The sequence below is a fragment of the Pipistrellus hanaki genome, assembly GCF_964339955.1.
Source record: "Pipistrellus hanaki genome assembly, chromosome: 8".
Lineage (NCBI taxonomy): Eukaryota > Metazoa > Chordata > Mammalia > Chiroptera > Vespertilionidae > Pipistrellus > Pipistrellus hanaki.
In genome coordinates, this window is record NC_140510.1 from 57,840,284 (window position 1) to 57,864,113 (window position 23,830).

The 23,830-nt window shown below is 50.9% G+C and overlaps 2 protein-coding genes across 16 annotated transcripts in view; one reads left to right on the forward strand and one right to left on the reverse strand.

The window, feature by feature from the left end:
- The first annotated feature begins 218 nt into the window (after window positions 1–218).
- On the forward strand, window positions 219–11,106 carry HJURP (Holliday junction recognition protein). The gene is made up of 9 exons (XM_084891817.1): window positions 219–389; window positions 821–887; window positions 1,717–1,772; window positions 2,516–2,573; window positions 3,438–3,502; window positions 5,012–5,104; window positions 5,717–5,792; window positions 7,188–8,731; window positions 10,337–11,106. Exons 1-9 carry the CDS (start codon window positions 294–296, stop codon window positions 10,370–10,372), a joined length of 2,091 nt encoding a protein of 696 aa, XP_084747943.1. The 5' UTR covers window positions 219–293; the 3' UTR covers window positions 10,373–11,106.
- Window positions 11,107–11,221: 115 nt separating this feature from the next.
- The window catches only part of MROH2A (maestro heat like repeat family member 2A), a 45,251-nt gene continuing 32,642 nt past the window's right edge, over window positions 11,222–23,830 (reverse strand). For 9 of the 15 annotated variants that reach the window (XM_084891739.1, XM_084891736.1, XM_084891738.1 and 6 more), the window contains 16 exons: window positions 23,302–23,406; window positions 22,438–22,561; window positions 21,758–21,876; window positions 21,027–21,179; window positions 20,205–20,359; window positions 19,310–19,469; window positions 19,006–19,229; window positions 18,576–18,713; window positions 17,990–18,104; window positions 16,703–16,849; window positions 16,422–16,604; window positions 15,783–15,938; window positions 14,077–14,208; window positions 13,278–13,380; window positions 12,983–13,048; window positions 11,222–12,494 (listed from right to left, as the gene is read on the reverse strand). In XM_084891739.1, the coding sequence (XP_084747865.1) occupies window positions 12,373–12,494; window positions 12,983–13,048; window positions 13,278–13,380; window positions 14,077–14,208; window positions 15,783–15,938; window positions 16,422–16,604; window positions 16,703–16,849; window positions 17,990–18,104; window positions 18,576–18,713; window positions 19,006–19,229; window positions 19,310–19,469; window positions 20,205–20,359; window positions 21,027–21,179; window positions 21,758–21,876; window positions 22,438–22,561; window positions 23,302–23,406 (2,202 nt within the window). In that variant the 3' untranslated portion in view covers window positions 11,222–12,372. Of the gene's footprint in view, window positions 13,049–13,277; window positions 13,381–14,076; window positions 14,209–15,782; window positions 15,939–16,421; window positions 16,850–17,976; window positions 18,105–18,575; window positions 18,714–19,005; window positions 19,230–19,309; window positions 19,470–20,204; window positions 20,360–21,026; window positions 21,180–21,757; window positions 21,877–22,437; window positions 22,562–23,301; window positions 23,407–23,830 lie in introns of those variants that run through there. The other 6 variants (XR_014795680.1, XM_084891737.1, XM_084891742.1 and 3 more) reach the window with 6 other exon arrangements.

The window sequence follows — 23,830 nt, forward strand, 5'->3', positions numbered from 1 at the left end:
GCACCGTGGGCTACAGGCACGGAGGCAGCCCGAGGGACCACCGCGCCTAACAGTGCACAAGCCAGGCGGCTCCCCCGATCCCCAGCTCTTCGGAGCCGAGCGGATGCGGAAACTCCGGCGCGATTGTTACCGTGTTTGAAAGGCCCAATCAGCGCCCAGCCCCTCCACGCTAGCCAATGGGAAAGCCGAGGGGCGGGCCGGAAGGGCGGGGTCTCTATTTGAACCTGGACGCGGTGGGGAAAGGCTCCCAAGACGCTCTCCTGCGGGAATCCAGGTTTGGGTTTCCGTGCGCCATGGAGGGCGAGGTTTCAGGGGATGACGTGCTGATGCAGAAACTCAAGAACAGCCGCCGCCGCTTCCAGAGGCACATGCAGCAGCTGCTAGAGAAGGTGCGGCCCCCTCCGGCCCGCTGGGAGCGCGCGGGGCCGGCGGGAAAGGGGAAGGCCGGGTTGGGGGCCGGGGTGAGGAGGGAAGCGGCGGGGAGGGGAGGTGGAGTTTGGGGCTAGGTGTTGGGGGACGTAGGCGGGCTTTAGGGGCGGGGGACTAGGGGAGAGGAGGCGGGTTTTACGGGCCGAGAGGTGGGGACTTTCGGGGCGGTGCCAGGGGAGAGGTGGTGGGCTTTAGGGGCCGGGGTGTGGAGGGAGAAGGCGGGTTTGGGGTGCCATGAGTAGTAAGGCAGGCTTGGCGGTCCCGGGGCAGGGAAGGACTTGGCAGGGGTAAGAGGTAAGGGGTGTGGGGGGTGTGGAGGGCGCTCTCCTCCGCCCGGCTCAGGGGCTCCTGGCTCCCATGGACCCCACGTGATGCCCCTTCTCTCCTGCAGTACAACCAGCCTTTCGAGGATGCCCCGGTGGTGCAAATGTCGACGCTGACCTACGAGACGCCCCAGGGTACGGAATCCCCGCCTCCCCCTTCTCAATATTTACGGTTAACTGTTTAATAGTTGGTGTTGCAAACTTCTCATGGGTTCTCTTTAGTAAATAGCTGAGAAAATTTGCACCGGGTGACGTCAGTTCCTCCCATTCAGCCTTACCAACTCGTTCTTAACAATGAAAGCCAACCTCAGATCCAGTTCTGTCATGTGTTGGGTAAGACAGGCACAAAAGGGTTCAATAAGACCTGCTCTTAAAGGAAGTCCTATCTCTTTACCTTCCCAGACACACCTTGGGTGAAAGTTGACACAAGCAGAAGCTAAGGTATTCTGGCTCAGGTTTCTATTACTCTCTGATCAGCAGAGGGTGACAACTCTTAACCTAGGGCTGGACACAGGGCTCTGTAGGAGTCATTCCTACGGGCTTCATTAAGAATGGGCCAGTTCATGTATCTCTAGTACCACTAACTTCACCAGCGAAAACTCATTTCTGATTCCCATTTTGATGAGAACAGCAGTTGAAGCACCTCAACACCTTGATAGCAGTCACACTTTAGCATGTAGAAGACCATCTGGAGAGCTTGTTAAAATGCAGATTCCTGTGGTTCCTGACAGTAGGTAGAGATTTTCATTAATGACAAATATTTGTCTAATCTTGATTTTGAAAAAAGAAAACCTTCAACTTCACAAAGATGAAGAGCAACAGATGATCAGAAATATGGCTTGGTTTTAATATTATGATTTTCTTTCGCCTGTCGTTTGATTTTCTTTGAATGAAGATTAAATAGAATCCCCGTGTTCAGAATTACATAAGAGGTAATTTTATTTCGGTTTTTTTTTTTCTCGAGGATTGAGAATTTGGGGTGGAAGACTAGAAAAGGAGAAAAGCAAAGGACAAATCCAGGTACTTAATGTCACATGTTATTGCCACCACCCCTGCCGTGGAGGGGTGTTGATGAGAATAAAGGGTGGGTGAGCTGTAACAGTACCAGCAGCTACCGAAGGGCCCTTCCAATGGAAAATAGAAATCCTATTTTCCTGTGTTTAAGGATTTACTGAGAAGCAATTCTTCTGTTGCTTGTCAAGTACAAGGAAGAGCTGTGTGGTGCTTAAGCTCTTCCATCCCCTGGAGTCTCCTCTACCATAGGCTGAGGGATTCTGACAATTGGACCCCCACATGCACAGTTGGGCCTGCCGGACAGACCTCTCCCAGCCCCACACGTCAGCCACAGGAAGTCCCCCAGGGGCCTCTTGAACTTCTGGATTCTACCTAACGACCTAGTAACAGTGTTGTCCTGTTTCCTGTTGGATTTTCATTTGCTGCCATACGAGGGCCAGGTCAGGCCCCTTTGCTCAGGCCTTAGCTTCTGCCTTTGCCTGCTCCGTCTCTCACCATCCAAGTGGCTTTTGAAGTAGCTGCCATGGGCACAGCTAGAGAAAGAATGCTTGTTTCCTTTCCAAGGGGAACCTTGACCATCTACTAGAAGTTTTGAGGCCTTTGGTCCCAGAATGTGCTGGAAGAGACACCTTGTGACACCCCCTATTCTCCCGTATGTGAATGGAAGGGCTGGAGGCTTGTTACTTTACAGTGGCTTTGAAATGTCTTATGACTGAAATGAACGTGTCTACCACTTTCTGAACTTTGAGGGCTCCCCGGAGCAGACAGACAGCAGGAAAGATGGTGCCATGCAAGCTACAGCCAGAGGTGAGGAGCTGCCCATGCCCTACACACAGCACCTGAGAGAGGGTGAGTGCGCCCTGGGCTAGAACCGGAGGTCTCAAGGGGCTGGGCCTGACTTAAGTGTCCTATTATTTCCTCCATAGCTCCCCAGAGGAGCTGCCTTGCACTGCACTACTTGACACATAAATAGCCCTCAAATATTCTAAAATAATGAACACATGCCGAAGCCGGTTTGGCTCAGTGGATAGAGCGTCGCCCTGCGGACTGAAAGGTCCTGGGTTCGATTCCGGTCAAGGGCATGTACCTTGGTTGCGGGCACATCCCCAGTAGGGGGTGTGCAAGAGGCAGCTGATCGATGATTCTCTCTCATCGATGTTTCTAACTCTCTATCCCTCTCTCTTCCTCTCTGTAAAAAATCAATAAAATATATTTAAAATAAAATAAAATAATGAACACATGCCCCTCATCCCCACACCATTTTATTAACTTCATACAAAAAAATTAATGTCAAGAATTTAATAAGACGTAAGGTCTGCCCTTAAGTGGTATGAACTGCTAACTTCCATGAACTTAGCCCTGGGCTAGAGGGACTCAGCTTTTAGGATCAGAGGTCATTGAGAGAGCTAGAAATCCTCTAAAGCTGCTTTTCTTTGTCTCCACCGCTCCAGGCAGTTCCTGTTCTGGTGAGGTCTCTGCATTACTGATTTTCAGGAACCGTGGCAGAGGGCTGCCTCCTTATTAGAGGGAGCATGCTTGAAGCTATTGGAATTTTTACCTTAGAACATGCTCAATGTCATAAAAACCACCTTTGAAAGAAAAATGCAAGCTTTCTTAAAAATTCTGATTGAAATTTCCTTTTTTTTTTTTTTTTTTTTTTTTTGCTTTTAGATTCAAAAAGCAGTGATGTTGATGCAACTTTATACCGGGAAGATCTGGCTGCTGGAGCCTTACTGGTAAGATCCGCCTTTTGTAATGAAGGGACAGAGTTGGGGTTTGGGGTGCAGGTGCAACACCTTCTTACCTGTACTTTTCTGAGGCTTGCTCTTTGCTAATCTCTTTATGTCTTTTGTTCCCCCTCAGTTCCCCTAGGCCTGTGGTTGGCAAACTGCAGCTTTCAAGCCACATGCAGCTCTTTGGCCCCTTTGAGTGTGGCTCTTCCACAAAATATTACGGCCTGGGCAAGTCTGTTTTGAAGAAGTGGTGGTAGAAGAATTTTAAGTTTAAAAAATTTGGCTCTCAAAATTTCAATCGTTGTACTGTTGATATTTGGCTCTGTTGACTAATGAGTTTGTCGACCACCGCCCTAGGCAGCAAATCTATCACTTAGCAGCCTTCACTAACCAAGTTCAAGTTCAAGTCTGATTTACTGAATGTACATAGGTGTTGGATTCTGTTCCCTCTGCACACAGAAAAATCACAGCTGTGGTTCACACTATCTCACTTGCCTTATTTGAACATGCAGTACTAAAAGTTGGGTCCTAAGTAAGTCTTCCTCCGAAGAGGCACTGTTATAGGATGGTGTTCTAGGGAATATTTCTAAGTGAGCCCTTAGAGCCCATTAAGTCATGAGGTCACAAACTCTGGCAGGCCTTTGTTTTGTGTTTGTCTCCCAGCATGCCCCAGTGGTCCTGGAAACCATCTTCTCCTTATAGGATATGCTTCTCACCTTCTCATTTAGTTGGGATAGACGAGAATACACAGAAAACGGAGCATCTTCCCTGGCCCGAGTCCCATATTTCAAGTAGCAGGCACGTGGTTTTCCTGTAAAATCACTCTTTTTGTACATAGGTTTGCTCATACACCCATGTGTGGCTTTGAGTGTCTAATTGGAATAAGGTGGTGACCCTGAGGAGGAAAGCGGTACTTGTGAATATAGTGGAGCGGTGGCGTCAGTGACGGGAAATAGGCAGCCCCAGAGTAGGGACACACTGAATAATGCGTGTCTGTGTTGCCCACATCTGAGTCCCAGTCCAGTCCTCACCCCACGCAGCCACAGAGAGAGGAGATTGAGACCCACTGTCCTCTGTGAGGCAGGTGAGAGGCTACCATTCCTCCTGAGTTGGAACACTGAATAAATGTCTTTTCTTATAAAACATATGGACCGGGGTCAGTTTTAGTAGCTGAATCCTGAACACACCTAAGAATATTCAGATTGTGTTACTTTTCTTTTTGCTCTAGTAATGTCATAATCCTCTGTTTTTTTTTTTTTTGTTTTTTTTTTATCATCTAACTTTCTTTTGGATTGTTAACCGCTGGTAAATTCCCGAAGGTCAGATTCCCGGTCAGGGATTTCCAGAGGGGCTGGACCCCTTTGTCCTGGTACCAGCAGGAAGTGAAAAGATGACTTTGAGGAACTTCATTTAAAGATGTGCATGTTAATAAGTTTGCCAGTTTGTTCCAGAATCCAAGAACTCATCCATCCCCAAAAGCTCTTACGAATGCTGACTTCTCTTTTGTACCAGCCTGTAGTGCCTTGGAGCCCTTTGAAGGACGAGTTAAGAAGGAAATACTTGACCCAAGTGGACATACTGCTACAAGATAAAGGATGTGCAGAGGTAAGTGCATTCCCCAGCGTGTATCTCTGTAATTGGTCACAGACTAGACACATGTTGAGGGACAGTGTAGGCTTCTGTTCTCTCTATGGAGCCTGTAAAGAGCATTTTGAGCGATTGTCCCCAAGCCCTTTCATTCACAAGCTTGCAGACTTCCGTTGAGTAAACGCTTGGTGTCCCCTCTCACCAGGCTGATGCCCCCTGAGTTCTATGTAGCCTGTTTCCAGAGCTTTGCCTAAGAAGAGCAAAAATGCTGAAGGTACAGGTCTATGTAAGGATGCCAGCTCTGTAGTTTCCCGAGTCCTGTCAACATCTTTTCATAAACTAAAGGACTTTTGTTTTAATCCACACCTGAAGATACGTTTATTGATTTTTTTAGAGAGAGAGAGTGAAACATTGATCGGTTGCCTCCCTGCTTTTACTAAGACGCTTCTTCCCACCATGCTGTAAGCCCAATTCGCTTCTGTCATCCTGGAACACACCTGTCACTACTGCTGCCAGGCTCAGGTGTACAGTCGCCTCACATCCAGTGGGCCTGGTGTTGGGGGAACCATCTTAGGGGCCCAGAGCCAACATCCGACAACTCCTTTGCTAAAAATCACACTTTGATTTCAGTATGATCATGGAGACGGAAATGACACACACGTGACCCTGGTCCCTTCACTGGACTCACCTCCCAGGCCTACCCATGGTGAGTGACAAACTGCGTGAACCGTGTCCCATGCACTTTGGTAGAGCCACACAGCCCCTCACGCTGGGCATATCCCCATCCACTGTGCAGGGTTCATCAACAAACACGGTTAGAGACACCTGCACTTCATAGGGAGATTATTAAGAGTTTAAAAGAAATTGCTTTTTCCTTCTGCAACTCTGGCATGCTAATTGCTAATTAGATCTTTATCTCAACTTACTATTTTGAAATTTCTTGAATCTCCAGAAAAGTAGGACTCATTTATAAACACCCTTCTCCTGTATTTAGCAATCAACTTTTGGTCACATGTCAGTTTGGGGTTTTTTTGTGTGTTTTTTTTTGAGTCAACATTTGTCTAGTCATCACACACACACACACACACACACACACACACAGAGAGTATATATTCATTTGCATCCATATGTAATATCCCTGAATACTTCACAAGTACCTCCTAAAAGCAGGTAATTCTACCTAAAGCAATAAATTGGGCACAAGCCAGCAACGTAACAGTGACACAGAGTGGTTTCACCCATTATGGCCGTGGTGTCCGGCTGAGGGAACGTGCAGGGCACTGTGTGCAAAGTTACCGTATTTTATGGCGTATAAGACGACCCCCTAATTTTACAGTTAAAACATAGGTTTAGGCCTATATTTGCTGTATAAGACTACCCCCGACTTCTGAGGCAACACCAGTTCTTTTTTTAATTAAATTTTTAGTGAATGACATTTTTCAAACATACCATAATATACCGTACATTGATACAATAAATGGAAGGTCTCTTCACAAATGGCAATGCCATAAACTTGACCGAGAAACAAGAAATCCAAAAGAGAATGTTTTTCGAGACCCCTGGTTTTCGGTTGACTTTTTTTCGTTTCAAAAGTCGTCGTTGTACACCGGAAAATACGTTATTTGGATTCTGTTTGTTATCAGTTTGATAGTTATGGTCATTTTTCTGTATTTACCTCAGAGTGATCCCCATCTTTGTTGGTTTAAACTTATTTAATATATAAAACATAACATTGTGCAAAAGTCAGAGCTGTCTGAAGAGCTGTATTCAGGACTCTCAGTTTCTTTTGCCCTCCCTGTAGGCAAACAATGTCACTATTTTTTGGTTCCCAGTTTGAAAAGGCAACCAAGTTCCTAAACTGCCCCCTGGAGAAGGAAGACTCTTTAGGAAGGTTGGTGGAGCGTAGAAATTTATTTTTCATAGGTAGGAAGAGATCTCTGAGAAGTGTCTATTCCCAAATATGTGTAATGTTTCTTTTGTTTTTGTATTGTTTTATTAAAAAACCATTATGGTCATGATCCAGCCTTCCGTTCCATGATCTCTGCATGCAGATTGTTTGAAGGGATAACTTACACACATTTACCTGTGTGCTTTTCTCCAGGATACTGTGGCCATGTTTCTGAAGACAGTTCTTTTGAGCCAGCTGCATCTTCAGGCCTTTGCTCCACAGACACGATCATAGTGCCCAGAAATGACAGTGTCTCATTACAAGAGACCAGTGGTCACAGCTTCTTGAGCAGCCAGTCCTTTGTGGCCAGCGACATCTGCAACGTGACCATCAGTGACCTTTATGCCGGCATGCTGCACTCGATGAGCCGGCTGCTGAGCTCAAAGCCCTCGTGCATCATCTCCACCAAAACCTTCATTGTTCGAAACTGGAGCTCTCGGAAGAGACACGGGTGCAAGAGCAGAATGAACAGGACATATTGCAGAGGCAGCAGGCACGCACGGAGGGCTTCCCAGGAGACACCTGTGCCCTGCTCTGAGCCTGTGAAAGAGGTGGGGGTTTTAAGGGAGCGCCAGAACGTCCGAGATCTTTCTGGCCAGAAGGCAGGATTAAAATTGGAAAAAGCTTTTCCTGAAGTAAACAAACTCCAAATCTCAAAGGAGCTTAAGGGAACACCCCGGAAGTTGTCTTCATTGACTTATGTGGACTCTAGAGCAACACATCGTCTTGATCAGGAAAATAGATTAATGACATTAAAGTGGTTAATTTCTCCTGTAAAAATAGTTTCCAGACCAAGAATACTGCAGGGCGAGGGAGGGAATCATTATAGGGCATTCGATAGCAAATTTAAGAAACTTCACCAGGAATATTGCCCAACCCCCAGGAAGCAGCTGAGCCTGTCCTACCTCCCCAGCTCCTCCTCCTCAGGGGTAGACACGCTCAGAAGTGATCCAGCAAGCCCCAGGAGCCCCCAGGGCTTAGAAACCCACCGGCCAGGTAGACCTTTCAGCAAAGAAAAAGTGAAGAGTCTAAATGAGACTTTTAAAAACCTTGGCAAATGGGCTATTGAAACAGGAAGATGCCTGCCCCAGAGTGATTCATATGCATCATTTTCGAAGACCGACCCCACACGGAGCCAGGGCCGCTCTGACCCCACAGCTGATCTTTTCCGAGAAAATCCTCTTGGAATATTTAGGAAGTCGTTGGCACCCAGCAAAGCTATTTCAGTGCCCGGGGTATATCCGCTAGGCTCTGCAAAAGATCGTTACGATGGAATCAAGGAGAAATTTGACCAGCTGCATCAGCAGTATTGCCAAAAATCACCTCAGCGGATGAAGGTGCCTTTTTGTGCTGAAGCATTTCCAGATGAAGCAAGTGTGGGGGTTCAGAATCAGAAAGAAGCCTTCTTTAAAAAATTAAATCTAGACTCTGGCTTACTGGGACCCCGAAAGTTGTCATCGTCACTTCAGAGCAGCATCAGAAGTTCACTGGACTCAACCAAAATTGAGCTCTATCCATCTCCGTGGTTTGAGCTGGCCGCCAGCTGCAGGCCTCAGTCCCATGCCAAAAGACGCCGGCTATCAGACCCTCAGGTGTGTGGAAGGTGGGTGGAGTCCCAGGATCCCTCTCGCATGGTGGGCCAGGCCATCCCAAGGTCAGGGGAAGAGGTCTGCTCTTCTCCCGACTGGAAAAGGAAGGTGAGTTTTTGTCAACTGTGGCTGCTGGATAGCAGTATTCTTCTGTGCATGTTAATTTTCTAAACTTTCTCACAAATTCTATTTCTTGGCATCAAGCACATGTTCATAGTAAGATGTGTCAAGGTGGGGCTGAAAAACATTTTTATAGGGAAAGTTCTACACAATTCCCAGCAGAATGCATCACTTTGCACACTTTATCCATCCTTGTCCAACTGTGTCATTTCTGCCCTCTCCATCTTACAGTCAGAGAAGCGCTGTTGTAAGGAAAAACTGGCCTGGAAACCATGGCATTTTACTTCTGGATTTCCTAATAGGGACGGAATAGGAGCAGGCCCTTGAGAGCCACCAGTGCAGAATTGCACACGTGCTGGGCTGCAAGAGGGCAGCCAACAACCTCAGTGCCCACCCACCTCCTGCAGTGTAGTTTGTGCAGACCACTTAGCTAAAGGTTAATAAAAAAAACTCCCTTTGTTCTCACAGATCACCACTCATCACCATCACCTTGTTTCTTGGTTGAAAAGGTACATTTCACCAAAGATGACTCCTCAGCTCCGAGGCTGTCTCTGAGGCTTCTAGCCCCTGACACATCATAGCCTCCTTTTCCCCCTGTCCCCATTTGTTTGAACCTAAACCTTTTCCTCACACAGCTTCCCTCCTCGTCTTTTTCCTTTTATGTGCTTTTCCCCTCATGTTCCCTGGTTTGCTCGCACCTCACCTCTTAAGCTGCCTACTTACTAATTGGCCCCGAGTGTGTGGCAGGTCATTACTGCCTCTGCTCCACCCTCTGGTTGCTCAGTGCAGTGTCCCCTCAGTTTTTCACTGGCTCAGCCTGGTGGCCACGTGTGCCTGGACATAGAGGACCAAGAGGAGAACTCTGCCTTGGTCCCGGGGACACTCCTGGCTCCTTTGGAATTTGCTAAGCTCCACTGGGGCCTTTGCAGTTTCATCAAAAACCACAATATAAACATATTTAATGATTTTCCTTCTTTCCCTAAATTACAAATTTCTTGAGGAAAAGGACCAAATCTCCGTGAGCTGAGGCTACAGAAGGAATTTTAATGGCTGACACCTGGCTTTCTGTTCACCAGGCCACGTCGAACCTTTTTATGCCTTTCTCAATCTCCCACGAACCTTTTGATTAGATAGGTCTGTCTTTTCTTTTAGTAAATAAGGGGATTCAGCTTCAGTCTTTTAACTGCGGGACCAGCATTTGACAGCAAGCCTGGCAACTTAGTCACACCTGTTTGCATTGCTGCCTTAGGGCTTAATGTTAGTTTTTGTTGTTGTTTTGGGGAGGTTGTTTTTTGTTGTTGTTTTTTTCCTTTGTATTCCTTATAGCAGTGATCACCAACCTTTCAGACCTCACGGACCACCAGTGGTCGGCAAACCACTGGTTGGTGTCCGCTGCCTTAGGGTATTGAGCATGGTGGTATTTTCTATAGCGGACACTAATATTTATATATATATATATATATATATATATATATATATATATATATATATATATAGACATTGAAATAAATAACAGTTAAGCTTTTAGTGACTGGCTTTGGGAATGCCAGTGGAATTTTACTGAGATTGTTTTGTCTTTTTTTCTTTTTCTAGAGGAAAGAGCACACTTTCAGGATGGAAGATAAGTGATTTTGTGTTAGAAAACTCAAAGCTAAAATCTACAATCAAGTTTTTTAGGGCATTGTCCCACTGTCCCCTTATTCTGTTTGTGTGTATGTGTGCGCGCGAGGGTTTTTTTTAATTCTCAAGACTTAGAAATTGCTTCAGTTATCTCCCCTTCAAAGCAGATTTCAGTGAAATTGGTTTCATTGACATGACTGACAGGTTCTTGGTATAGAAATTATTGGAATAAGGTTGCTCAATTAAAAATATTAATGGTATCCTTTTTTGGGCTATTTTGCTCATGTTTTCTTTGCTAACTTTAGATAGGCCAACAGAATTCTCTCTTATATTGAATATTTCCCATTTCCTGGGAGAAATTGTTTGCTTTGAAATATAAGTTTAAGCCCTGGATACAATGATCTCTGAAGGAAAAATTTAGCTGCTTAGTTTTTTAAATTCAGACCCATGGGACTTGGCAACTTCCACATCAGGAGGTAGCAAATTGAAACACAATTCACCCATCCAAAGTCATTTCCTATGTTTTTAGAGGACAGCATGCTGTATTGGAGCATTCTTGTAATGTTCCCCAAGCACTCTTGCAGCCATATGGTAACCGTGACATCTGGCTCTTATCGGAGCTGTGGATAATAGAATGTCTTCGTTCATAAAGTATTTCAGATATTCAGAATAGAGTGACCAAACCCAGGTTGAGTAATTGTTATGCTGCCATGTGCTATGGATTTCTTATTTTAAATAAAATATTACAAATAAGATTGAATGTCTTCCCTTCCCAAGACTGTCACTGTCCTCATAATAATGTGTCCCCTTTCCCCCCACCTGGGAGCTCATGACCTATGTGTGTTAGCTCAGGCCGCATCACAAAATACTACAGACTGGGTGGTTTAAACAACAGGAACTTATTCCCCAGTACTCGTACTGGGCATCAGAGGTCCAGGTGCCAGCATAGGCGCCAGTGAGAACTTCCTGGGTTGCAGGCGGCACCTCCTCACCGTGTGCTCACATGACAGACAGAGTGGGCGCTGTCATAAAGGCACTAATCCCAGCATCAAGGCCCCATCTCAGGGCCCTCGCTCTGAGATTAGGGTTTCCATGTGTGAACTTGGGGAGACATGTTCAGTCCAAAGCCCTGCGAAGCAGTGAGGAGGACTAGCAGCAGGCTGCTCACCGTGGCTCAGCCAAGGCTGGAGTGGCCCCTGCAGTTCCAGACTTTTCTTCCTTATCAGGAAAACTATCATTCTTCCCCAAACTACTGGTGCCTTGGCTCACCCCAACCAGTTACCCAGCAGGCCTGTGCTGAGGTTTCTGGCCAGGCCTTGCTGCCAGAGAGCCTAGAAATTCAGGGTTTGATGTCCTATTATCTAGCAGAGGAAGGTGAGGCAGAAGGGACTGGGCTTGCATCTCAGCCAACTTACAGCTCTGCCCATAGCAGACCCGTGAACTGTACAGATGGTGCCCTCTAATCAGCAATCGCCAACCGGTGGTCCGTGAGGTCCGAAAGGTTGGTGACCACTGGTTTAAGAAACCTTTGGAGCAGCAGTTGTCAGCTGGTGGTCCGCAGACCACAAGTGGTCCGAAATATTGGCAACCGCTGCTCTAATGTGTGTCACATTTGGCTGGTAGATGCCTCCTTTCCCTTTAAGAGGGGGCCCTGGGCAGGGCCTGCACAATAACCCGGCTCTGCCTGGCACAGCCATGAGCAGTGGACACCATCAGCATGGATGGGACCTAAATGCCAGTGAAGACCAACGTGGACTCTGGTGCTTTGGGCTGCTGTTCTCTACCGCTTCTTGCTAGAAACAATGACCCCTCCGTTTGCCCCACTGTCCTGACTCTGGGACATCGTCACCTTACAGCCAAGAGTCTGCACTCCACGTGGCAATGGAGGTTTATTTCAGTGGAAAGGAGGGGACACTGATTATCTCAGAACAATGCTTTCCTTACAAACTAAATCAGTGGTCTGCATGGCTGTGGGTGGGGCGGGCAGTTTGCATTGACATTCGGGCCACCTAGGAGATTCCTTTGGGTGAAGCCAAAAGCCGGTGCTGACTGCAGGTATCCAAGATTTTGAGAGTCTCCAAGGCTGCCCTCTGGACCCCGGGATCTGCATCCAACTGTAGCTCCTGGAGGGCTGAGACCACAAACAGGAGGGTCAGGACCTGGCAGCTGGGCCGCGCCCCCCGCCCTCTGCACCTGCCCCACAGGCCCAGGGCCTGACTGTCATGGCTGTAGACACGAACGCCTGTGTTTGAAGTCAGGATGCGGCAGACGGAGCTGGGTCTTCACACACATCTGCCATCTCTCAGGGCTTCCCTTCTCTAACAGACAGAGGGATCCCCAGAGGATTAGATAGGTCCAGAGGACAGAATCAGGGCAGAAGCATTTTACTAATGTTTGTGAAGGGGGGTGGGGCAGAAGCCCAGAACAGCTGCACCCCCTCCTCCTCCCACCACCAGCCCACAAAGAGTTGTCTTTCTTGGAAAGCCCTCACTGGGCCATTCACCTCTTTGTGCCTGGTAACAACCCCCAATGCCCCAAAACCCACAACTAAGGGTCAGCAGGGTGCCCCCTCAGCACTTCACTAAGCTCCCCGCTTGCATTTGAGTCTCCACGACTTACAATTCCGTAATGCCACGAAGTCCAGCTTTTTCAGATAATGTTCAGACATCTGCTTCATAATAACCCCTGAGTGATAGCCCGAGAAATGCTCATCACACAGGTATTAGTGAGTGACAGATCTGCTTTTACCTCACCAGGTGTCTGAGGAGTTAGTTGAGGACACCTAACTGAGAATCAGGCAGTTAAGGCAGCAAGGTGGGGCAGGAGCTCTGGACCCGACACCTGCCCCCATCCCCTCCAGGCCCGGGACTGACCCCAGGGTCCCTCCTGCATCAGGAGACATCTGCCCTCTCACCTGCCAAGTTGCAGGAAGCGATTCTGATCCTCGACAAGTTACTTTTAATGTAGCTCATTGTTTCCAGCAAGAAACTGTAGAGGATAGCAGGCTTTTTCTGAGTCTGCAAAAAACAGGTGATACACAGAGCTGGGGAGGTTGCGGACCCGGATGGGAATTGCTATCTTTCTGGTGCAGGAGGATCTGCCAAGAGATTGGACGAGTGACTCCAGGGTCACCCTGCAAATTGGAAGCTCGGCAACCTTCATCCCCATCACACTCTAGTCTGGCCCAGGGAAGACATTATATTCGTCTAAAACCCATACTGTCTGATACAGTTGCCACTGGCCATGTGTGGCCCTTAAGCACTTAAAAATGGCTAGCCTGAATTAATAATTTTTGCATTGATTACATGTTGAAATAATAAAGACTTGGAGCTATTGGGTTAAATAAAATCTATGATTAGCTTGGTTACATCCCCCCCCCTTTTTTTTAAATCTTTATTATTGAAAGTATTACATATGTCCTTTCCCCTTCCCCACCCCCCCCATGATCCCTTCCAGCCTGCCCTTGCCCCCACCCTGGGCCTTCACCACCCTATTGTCTTTCCCCTTTTCTTAACATAGCTATCGATATTAGGAAACTTAAAAATGGGCATGTGGCTTGCATTCATTTCTGCTGGACAGTGCTGGTCTCGACACTTCACCTCTAAGGTGAACACAGGGTCTCAAGGTAGACTCTGGCAGTTGAGACCCTAAGCTACTAAGCAGCCACTGCCAACAGGTGAGGCCCTCACCCCCAACCCCCTCAGCCTCCTCACCAGGACGGAGCACAGAGTTGTCTGGAAATTGGCCATCTCATCAGGCTCCATGGTGTCTCTTTGCCTCGAGGCGTCCACCAGGCCCTTGCAGCCCCAGAAGTGCACACACTGATACATGGTCTCTGCACAGGCCTGGAGGGACACAGAGCGGGATGGCAGGCGGACCGAGGGCTTCACAGGAGCGGTGGGGCTGGTCAGGCTGCATTCCATTAATATAGCCAGAGGGTACCCCTGGAAAAGCCTCAGGAAGCTTTAGGGTGGGCTGGTGAGCCCTGGGAGGGCACCTGGGACCAGAGCCCCACCAGCCTAGGTAATGGCTGTGTGCGCATTTATAAAAAGCCCCTTGGGGGCCAATGCAACCCACTTGCCCTCTGAGCCAGCACCTTCATGCCCTCAGCAGCCCTGCCTGGGACCTGCCCTTTTAGGAGACTGGGTTGGGGGCCTGGCTGGGGTTGGGAGGATGGGGACAAGCCTTCTCATTCCCCCAGATGCCCTGCACCAGCTCTTCCTGCTTCTGAGGACTGCATCAGCCAGACCCGCAGGCTCTGGCCTCTGCTGGGTTAGGTCATAGGAGGGTGCTGACGGGAGACAGAGGGCAGGAGGAGAGAGGCCAGCATCCATTGCCCAGGGATGACTGGCAGCCGCACCGCCGGGGCTAGCCTCTGGCACTTCCCATCCATGCTGGTCCCTTGGCCTGTCCTCGGAGGCTCCTTCCTTAAAGCCCCTCGGTCACTTGTCTGCTGTGCCTCCCCTGAAGCACCAGCCACAGGACAGTTGCTGATAAGATGTGAAATAACAGTGGGAGCCCTCGATAGAGGAAGGTGAGGATCAGTGAAGAAAGGAGTCTCTAAGAGGTGATGCTCTGTGCCCTGGGTCACCAGGGTGCCCAAGGCAGAGCCCAGGCAGGGAGGCAGGATGAGGGCAAAGTCCCAAGTCAGGAAGGCACTGCAGATCTCTCTTCCTGTCCCTGTGGGTGCCACCCGGACCACCCCCACCCCACAGGGAAATTGGCAGCCCTCGCAGCAGCAGGATTTAGGGACTTACCTTGTGACCCCAGAACGGGGAACTAAGGTGCTAGCTTTAAAATGAGCTGTTGAGGACCCCTTGTTTGCAGCCAGCTCTATCCCCACAACCGTGTCTTTGTCACCTGTTTTTTGCAGAATGGCCCCTGAACTCAGCCACCTCCCTACCACCTCCCCTTTTATAGGAAGACAGAGGACAGGGTCAAGGTCTGTGTGTGCAGTGAGAGGTTCTCTACCTGCGTGTCCCCAGCCAGCCAGTGTTAGCCTGCGAGGCAGCAGTTTGAGTAGGAGACGGGGTCTCCTCACTTCCCTCCCCCCACCTAAAGCATTACAGGGGCTGGGACTTGGAGTGGGAAGAGAAACAGGGTCACAGAGCCAGGGAGAGCCCCCCACCCTCACCTCACAAGCCTGCCCCGCAGGGAGCGGGTGAGGTGTAAGGTGAATTTTAAACATGCCTGAGCCACAATATTCACCCAAAGTGAATCTGGTAGAAGAAAGGGCAATAGGTGGAAGTGACTGGGGAAGAAGGAAACCCAGCCCCCACAGGAAACTGGTTTGTGGGGCGCCTTGAATGTGGTTTCTGGGCTCTCGTGGGGGGAGCCTGCAGGCAGCTCAGCCAGCAGACCCAGAAAACACTTTCCTCTTGGGGACGGACTTTGGAACGCAGAGCCGAGGGGGCCTTACCTGGGCTGCGTCGGGGCAGGGGTCCTGGCAGTGCAGCATGAGCGGGACCCAGGCTCTCTTCACTTCCCCCTTGAAGAAGTGCTTCTTGGAAACCCTGGCCACCGTGGCCAGCTTGCTGAACAGGAGGAAGGCTTTCCAGCGCAGCAGCTCGCTCTCCTGTGGCCAAGACGGACAAAGCAGTCCTGAAACTCGGGGAAACAGAAGCCCAACGAAACTGCAGCCATTCTCCACGGACCCTTTTGGATTCGTTGACCCCTGTGAAGCCTTCTGGGTCATTCCATCAGGACGGAGTCTCCCCTCCAGGGCTCCGGGACTGGGCATAAGTCAGGTGTTTGAGACCTTCGCTGTGTTGAATCTGCAGGCACAGAACTGCCTAGCAGCGTCCCCTCCCAGCATGTCACAGATGCCCCAAGAGCATTTGTGGGCAGCCAGGAATTGGAAAGGAAAGCTCATTTCCTTAATAGCAGGGAGAAGGGTCCCCTGGGCCCCAGAACAATTTTTTTTTTTTTTTCACACGATCCCATGCTCAGCCAATCAATCCATTAGCACCAAGTGAGACCTGCTGTCCTTTCTGCTCCAGGACACCTGCACAGCCCCCACCCAGGGCCTGGGCCCAGCGAGGCCCTCGTCCAGACTCACGTTGTCAAAGAAGGACCTGCACTGCTCAGAGATGGCATCGAAGAAGGACCCTACATCCCCTTCCCGGAGCTCAGCCAGGATCTTGGCCAGGGCCTCCATGCCCTCAGAGGGCACGCTGGTGCCGCGGGCATCCCTCAGGGCATATAGACACTTCTCCAGGAGCAGCTTGCGGTACTGCCTCACCTGGGGGAGGGGGGTGGAGGAGCAGGGAGCCTTCAGCTCTGATCCTCAGCGCACTGGGTTCTGCCCCTGGGCCCCCGGGTCAAGGTCAGTTGCAGCACCTTCTTGGGGGCGCCCAGGGCCATGTTGCCGAGGGCACGCAGGGACAGCACCTGCAGGACCTCGTCCCTCTGGTCCACGCCCTTCTCTAGCAGCCGCAGGGCGGGCTTCAGCAGCCTCTCCTGGTACAGAATCGGGTCTCTCATGAACTAGAAAGGAAAACTTTTTGCAGTCATCCCCGACAGAGGCTAGTTTCTGTCAAGAGGCTGGGCATGTGACTATATGCAGTGCACAGAATGGTCTCCCTGTGGATCGGAGGAGAGTCGGAGCCTGAACCCCTGGAACCCGCTCCTGGCTCCTCCGCCTGCAGCTGAGGGGCCCTGGCAGGCCACTCTGCTTCCTCATCTGTAAAAAGATGGTGAGACCAGCACCTGCCTCGTGAGGTTGCCGTGAGGATTCAGTAAGGAAATAGGTGGGAAACGCTGGGGAAATAGGTGTTACCCATATTCACACATTCCTTCGTCATTCAGAACCACGCTAGAAGCATGCATTTCCCTCATCTGGGATTCAGCGCCACCATCAGCCTAGTTCTCAAAATGCCAGGACATCAACCCCGCGGGGACCCCTGTGACATATGTGTCTACATCTGTACATGTGTGTGTCTGTGTGTGCACGTACACACATGAATGTTTTTTAAATAAACCAAAGGAAAACTAAATACCAAATTGGTGACACTAAAATTGAAAATTCTCTACCTGGCCCTTTACAGGGAAAGTCTGGGGAGCCCTCACTAGGCCGATGTTTGGTTCCTGTGGTATATGGGGCAGCGTGCAGCCAATAGAATTTCTCCTCAAAGTTTTCTGGCCAATTCCCTGGATCAAATTTCAGAAACTTGTTGTCCCACCAGGAAGGGACAACAAGGGCCTCTCAGTAGGAGTAACCACATTAGTACCTCATGTGCATGAAAGGGTAGCTGGGCCTCAATGGCCATAATCCCTCGCTCCAATCTTCCAGCCTGGTAAGCCCTCCTGCAAGACCCTCCCCAGCACTTCCATCTCCCCAAGAGCCCAAGGTGACCTCCTCTGGCCACCTGTGTGTTGTGACACTCACCATATCACACATCACTCAGCTGCTACACTCAGGGCAAAGACCACGTCTCCGCCCCTTTCCCCACAGTGCCCACCTGAATTACTGTTGTGATGAACGAAGGAATGAGTGAATGCTCACCTGCCCCCTGGACTAGATGCCCCTCATAGCCTGAGCACCTGCCCCTGAGATGAACCCCCCAAGAGAGCTGGGGGTTGCCCCCCTCTCCTCCCCAGCCCACCGCACCCACCCCTGTGCCTCACTTCCACGCAGATCGCTGTGCTGCTGACACGGCAGCTGAGGACCTCCGAGGCCATGCCTCTGAGCACCAGCTCCGCCAGCCTCTGCCTGTAGCCCTCTGCATTCCGAATGCACAGCCTGTGGAGGAGAGCACAGCCCACCGGGCAGGGAGGGCATCTCAGCTCCCCCCGTGCAGAGCAGCTCTCGAGGGCAGATCTAACATCTCTGGCCTCTAAGAGGTGAACACGGGCCAGATCTAACTCATAGGCAGATCTAACATCTCTGGCCTCGCCCTCCTCTCCACTGAAGTACTTTCTTTCCATCACCTTTTTATAAAAAGGACTTGAATGAGGGCTGCCCATGAGTTATCGGGACCTGGACTCCCCCATCCTGGACCTGCTCAGAAGCCTAGTGTGGCCTTGGCCAAGCTCCACCGATCTCTGACCTCACATTTCCTGCCCCAGGGTTTGAAGGTTTGGAAAGAAAGATTCCCTTTGCCCTGCATCCCAAAGTGTGGGGCACAGGTCAACACAATGCCCCTGAAGCAAGGCATTCCGCCATCACTTTGCAAGTCCTGCCCCCGCCGCCGCTGGCCACCTGGGTGCCCACCTGGCCAGCAGGCCTGCTCCTTGCAGGAAAGTGGAGCCACTCTCCAGGAGGGCCCACACTCCCTGCTCTTCCAGCATGTGGGCCAGCCGCTCACTGTCGAGTCTCCTGAACAAAAGCTGCATGGATTTGATTGTGATCCTGGAAGAAGGTGGGACCGTGTCATGGCGTGGCAGCCTTGCCGAGAATACCCAGAGCACCTCAGCGGGGCAAGCACTGCACCCAGGCGGGTGAAGCAGCGTCCCAACTCCTGCTGGGCCTAGCTCAAGGGGCGAAGACTGGGTGTGCAGACTCTGAAAGCCACACTGTGCTGGACCCTAGTGAGGGAGTGTTGTAAGATCATGTTCCAGAAACCTCTCCTCCCCACAGGCGGTCCCGTTGAGGGCCTCTCAGTGCAGGTGAGTTCTAAGAGACAGGCCAAGGTCACGTGTACCCCAAGCCCGCTGCCTGCCCTCGGGAGCACCTCTGCAGGTTGATCTCCTCGGGCAGGGTCCCCGTGTGGATGAGTCTCCACGTCTTCAGGACGGGCGACATTGCCTCCGGCCCCTGGCTGCTGCCCAGCTGCATCAGGAGGGTGTAGATGAGGTCCGGGAGGAGGTCCGGGAGTTTGTCGTCCCTGTCCATCTTCTCGATGAGAAGGTGGATGGTGCAGAGGGTCTGCAGAGAGAAGGGCAGGAGGCATCGGGGCTCCGACTCAGTGCCCCCGAGGAGCCCCGGGGCCTGCCCCTGCAACTCACCATCAGAGGGTCTACCGCAGCCAGGCGCCAGATGTCGGCCTTGGAGGTGGCGTTGGCCCTGGGGGTGAACCGGGACTGCAGCCGGCCCATCAGGCCATGGAGCATCAACCGGGCAAAGGGTACATTCTCCGCCACAGCCAGCCACACCTCCACCAGGTGGCTAGCCAACGACAGGGGACAAGGATTGTGGGTTACCTGCCATGTGCCCCAGCAGATAAGAGCCTCTTTGGACCCCAGCAGCCCCCTGAGTAGTGAGTGGATAGACTGGAGGCTGCATCTCAGGGAGCTGGTGTGAACCCAGGTCCCCAACTCCTCACTCAGCCTCCTTTCTGTGCCCGGCTCATGGTACCCCTGAGAAGCCACGCTCCAGGGGTAGGTGACCACCAGGTCTACTGTTTGATGACCTATGGATGACATCCAGTAATAGCCTCCAAGTGCCTGGCTTGAGTCAGGATGGTCCTGGGCGGCTGGCTGACCAGTGTCCTCGCCTCTCCCCCTCCCAGCACATCTTTGAGGAAAAGGCTTCATCTCCAATTTCCACAGGAGAGGCTACAATCTGAAGCAGCTTTCCTGGCCCCCAAGTCCAAGCCTGTGGCCCTGCTGAGAAGGGAAGGGACCCCTGCACAGTGACTTGAAGGACCTGGTTACACAGGGAGGTAAGGTCCTAGTGGGTTTTGAAGGGCCAAAAAGACAAGTCCAACAAGATCAAATTGAATAAGGAGATGCGAAAACTGCCTGCTGGGATTCACAAAGCTGTGCCCATAGTTCCCCAACAGGAGATGCTGGGAGAGGGTCAGACAACGCACCACTCAAGGTCCCGGTCCTCCGGTAAGTACGTCATGGTCTGGGCTGCATAGAAGCCCCTGGCCCCCCACCCAGGGTACCCACCACCTACCTCTGCATGGGCAGGGGCTGCCTCAGGAGCGATGTGAGGACCGTCTCCTGGTGGTAGTGGGCCAGCAGGAGAATGCCCTCGATGAGGTTGCGCCGCACCTCCTTGTGATCCACCACAGGCAGGTGGACCAAGATGGCACCCAGGATCTCAGCCACCTAGGGAGGGGATGGGCATCACCAGGGCAACTTGGCCCTCAGGGGTCTCTTGCCCTCACACCCCTCCTCCAAAGACTCTCACACAACTGGGCGGTGGCTAAGTTAGACCTCCAGCACACCTCCAATAAATCCTTTTGTCTTTCCCCAGATTTTATTTTATTTTATTTTATTTTATTTTATTTTATTTTATTTTTAATATAGTTTATTGATTTTTTCACAGAGAAGAAGAGAGAGGAATAGAGAGTCAGAAACATCAATGAGAGAGAAACATTGATCAGCCACCTCCTGCACACCCCCTTCTGGGGATGTGCCTGCAACCAAGGTATATGCCCTTGACCGGAATCAAACCAGGGACCTTTCGGTTCGCAGGCTGATGCTCTATCCACTGAGCCAAACCGGTTTTGGCATTTCCCCCAGATTTTATTAGTATTCGGTGTGAGAGGCAGAACGCTCTGAGAGAGAGTTGTGGGCCCAAGTCCACTGTCCACTTACTGACCTATCTACCTTCAACACCTTTCTCATTCTAGAACTCTATTTCCTCCTCCTCTTTACAGCAAGGGGCTATGGGGGGTGGGCATTGTCAGCCAGTGCAGCTGAGCCCCAGCCAGTCCCTGCAGCCTGGAAGCACTAGGCCGTCCCAGTCCCAGGTGCCCAGCCACAGTTCTACCTTATCCTCCAACTCCTTGACCCGTATCTGGAGGAAGGTGTCTATCCAGATGACAGAGGCCTTGTCATGCTGGAGGTCCATGGCCCCGATGTTCTCACAGAGCTTCTGGATGAGTGAGACCACTTCATCACAATTAAATTGCATGCAAATCTCCTAGGACCAGAGAAGGCCATTCTTGGAGTCTGATAGCTGAGGCCCAGGCCCAATTCCCTGCCCCACCTGTCACCACAGGAAGCTTTACCCCAAACCTTCCCTGACCTATCTTTGCAGCCTTCTTTCAGGTGTGCCCTGAGCCCTGAAGCCCTTCGATCTGGCCTGCCACTACACAAGCCCCCTCCTCCAGGAAATCCCCTCTGCCCTCTGAGTTTGGGTGGCTCTGGGCACTTTCAGTCACAAGTAGGCCATCAGCCTTCCCATGAGCCAGGGCCTGTGTGCTGGGCCTCATGTTCAGATCTTTCTGGGTCCCCCTCCACCCTCAGTGTAGCACATCACAAGGATGAAGGGAAGACAGCCAGAGACTATTAACACCTTCTGTGAGCCAGGAAACCCCCATGGAGACCAATTGTAGGCCATTTACAGATGGCATGAATTGGACCAAAGGCCACAGAAGCTGTGACTCCCAGAAGAGGATGGGTACTGTGTGGCCAGGCTGAGCTAGATCCTGCTCCCAGAGGTGACCCAGGCACTGGGAGTATGGCCCAGCAACCCACACAAGCTTCCTGGATCATCACCTTGGCGATTCTGGAGGAGGCACTGAAAATCTTCTCCACCTCCAAGCTCTGGAGGTCCTCCTTGCATCTCGTAAGCTCCAACTCTTTGTACACGTCCCATGAAGAGCAGGTCTGGCTTGCTGTTAGGAGTAGTTTCAGACACCATCAGCCTCAGAAGACCCAGTCACAGGGGCCACTTGTCCTGACTCTCAGGGCACCTTGGCTCTGAGGGACTGGACCACAGCATCTAGACACCCTGTCCCGCATAACTTTGCTCTCATTGTTCCCCACACCATCTCTACACAAGCTCAGGCAGTCCCTGCTGTGATGGATGCCCCACCAGCTACCATACCAGAGGTGACCTCTCCCCTTCTGAAAGTCACCACACTGCATTCTCCCCTCAGCTCATCTCTGGCCAGTTTTGCTGGCTCCTTGGTATCTGTGAGCTGGCCTTGTGCCAGTGGGGTCATCAGTATCCAACACATGCCCGCTGTGAGTTATGCTGAACCAATGAGCTTCTCCTTCCAGAAGCTTCCATGGCCTCTCCGTGAGCTCTGCACCCTCTTCTGTCTCTGCTGGTCAACCTTATTTGTCTATACAGAGAGGTTGTAACACTCCCCCACCCCCATAGCTGACAGCCCTGATGTCAGCCCTTCTCCCAGCCTGGAGATGCTGGTTGTGATGGCCCACCTTCCACATACCGTGCAGATCCAGCAGGCTGGACAGGACATCCGCTGAGGCCAAGCGAGTTCTTTTGTTGGAGTCACAGGTGCAAGGGGCGATGAGTCCAATCAGTGTGCCAAACTGCCCCAGCTTCAGGGGGATCTGAGGGGCAGGAGACCTTAAGGCTCACACTCTGTCCCCTCACACGTACCTGGTGCTGCCCAGGGGCAGGGTAATGGGCAGCCAGAGAGGGCAAACCCTGCTCTGAAAACACCGCCCCTGTCTGGGAAGGGGGAAGATGCCACATTCCGTCTGCTGCCCACATTCCTGCCTCCTGAACCCCAAAGCTGGGCTCCTGGATACCAAGCAGCCAGGATTTGAGGAGTCTGGCCAACCTCAGACCCAGGCTTTATGTCCAGGCACCAATCTCATTCCTATAACTGAGCCCTCAGTTCATTTTGGGCTTCCCCACTTTCCAGCTGTATGACCGGGGCAGGGTATCTACTCTCAGGACGCTGGGTTCTGAAGAGGTTTCCTCAAGCTGTGTCAGATGGGTAACCAACGAAAACATCTCATTGCTTTCCTAGGTGTTTGTGGTCCTTGCCAAGCTTTGTATTCTTTGTAATGTTTAGTAACTTATTTTCTCATTTTAAGCAAACATGCACTTTTCTAACCAATGTGGTATTCATAATTGTGTATCCTTTTTCTCAGAAAGGGTTCTCACCATGGTGTGAGCTTCAGGACCCACAAAACCTAGACAACTGCAAGCTGTAGCCCATTCTCTCCCAGGTTGGCCCCTCCAGGGGTCTCATTGCCATTCCCAAGTGAGGCAGCCTCTTCCCACAGGACTCTGTGGGGGAGGGGAGCAGAACCAGGTGGGGGGCTGGTGCTCCTGTACTCACGCAGACGCCAATGCTCTGGATGTAGCTCTGCATAAGACTAAGATGCAAGTTCATAGCCTTCTCCCGCTCCCAATCTTTCTCGGACAAGATCCACTTTTCCAGGAGCTATAGATGGAACCCATAACACAGAAGAGGGTGTTAAAAATCCCAGAGCCAGCCCTTTCTTGGCCAACTATTACCTACCTTGTCCCTCCTACTCAGAATCTGCTTTTCAATGCTTCTAGGTGGTTCCTTCCCAGGCCCCACTACTAGGGTGATGAGGTTGTAGGAAGAGAGAATGCCCTCCTCCCACCTCCCAGCATCCTCACACCGAGATGGCTCTTGACAAATTAGTGTGTTGGACCTTGCTCCAAATGTTTGCCCGCCAGGGAAAGGGCCAGGAGCACAGCCCACCCTGCATTCCAGTACCTAAGCATTCATGCATCTACTAACAGAGCTTAATAGTTCTGGAAGCAAAAATGGATAGAACTGAGAGGAGAAATAAATAAACCAGAGTGTTAGAGGTTTTAGTACTTCTTTCTCAGTAACT

Coding starts and splice junctions, on each gene's coding strand:
- HJURP (XM_084891817.1), top strand. CDS start 294: ATGGAGGGCGAGGTTTCAGGGGATGACGTGCTGATGCAGAAACTCAAG. Junction 390..820: donor TGCAGCAGCTGCTAGAGAAG/GTGCGGCCCCCT, acceptor TCTCTCCTGCAG/TACAACCAGCCTTTCGAGGA. Junction 5,793..7,187: donor ACCTCCCAGGCCTACCCATG/GTGAGTGACAAA, acceptor GCTTTTCTCCAG/GATACTGTGGCCATGTTTCT.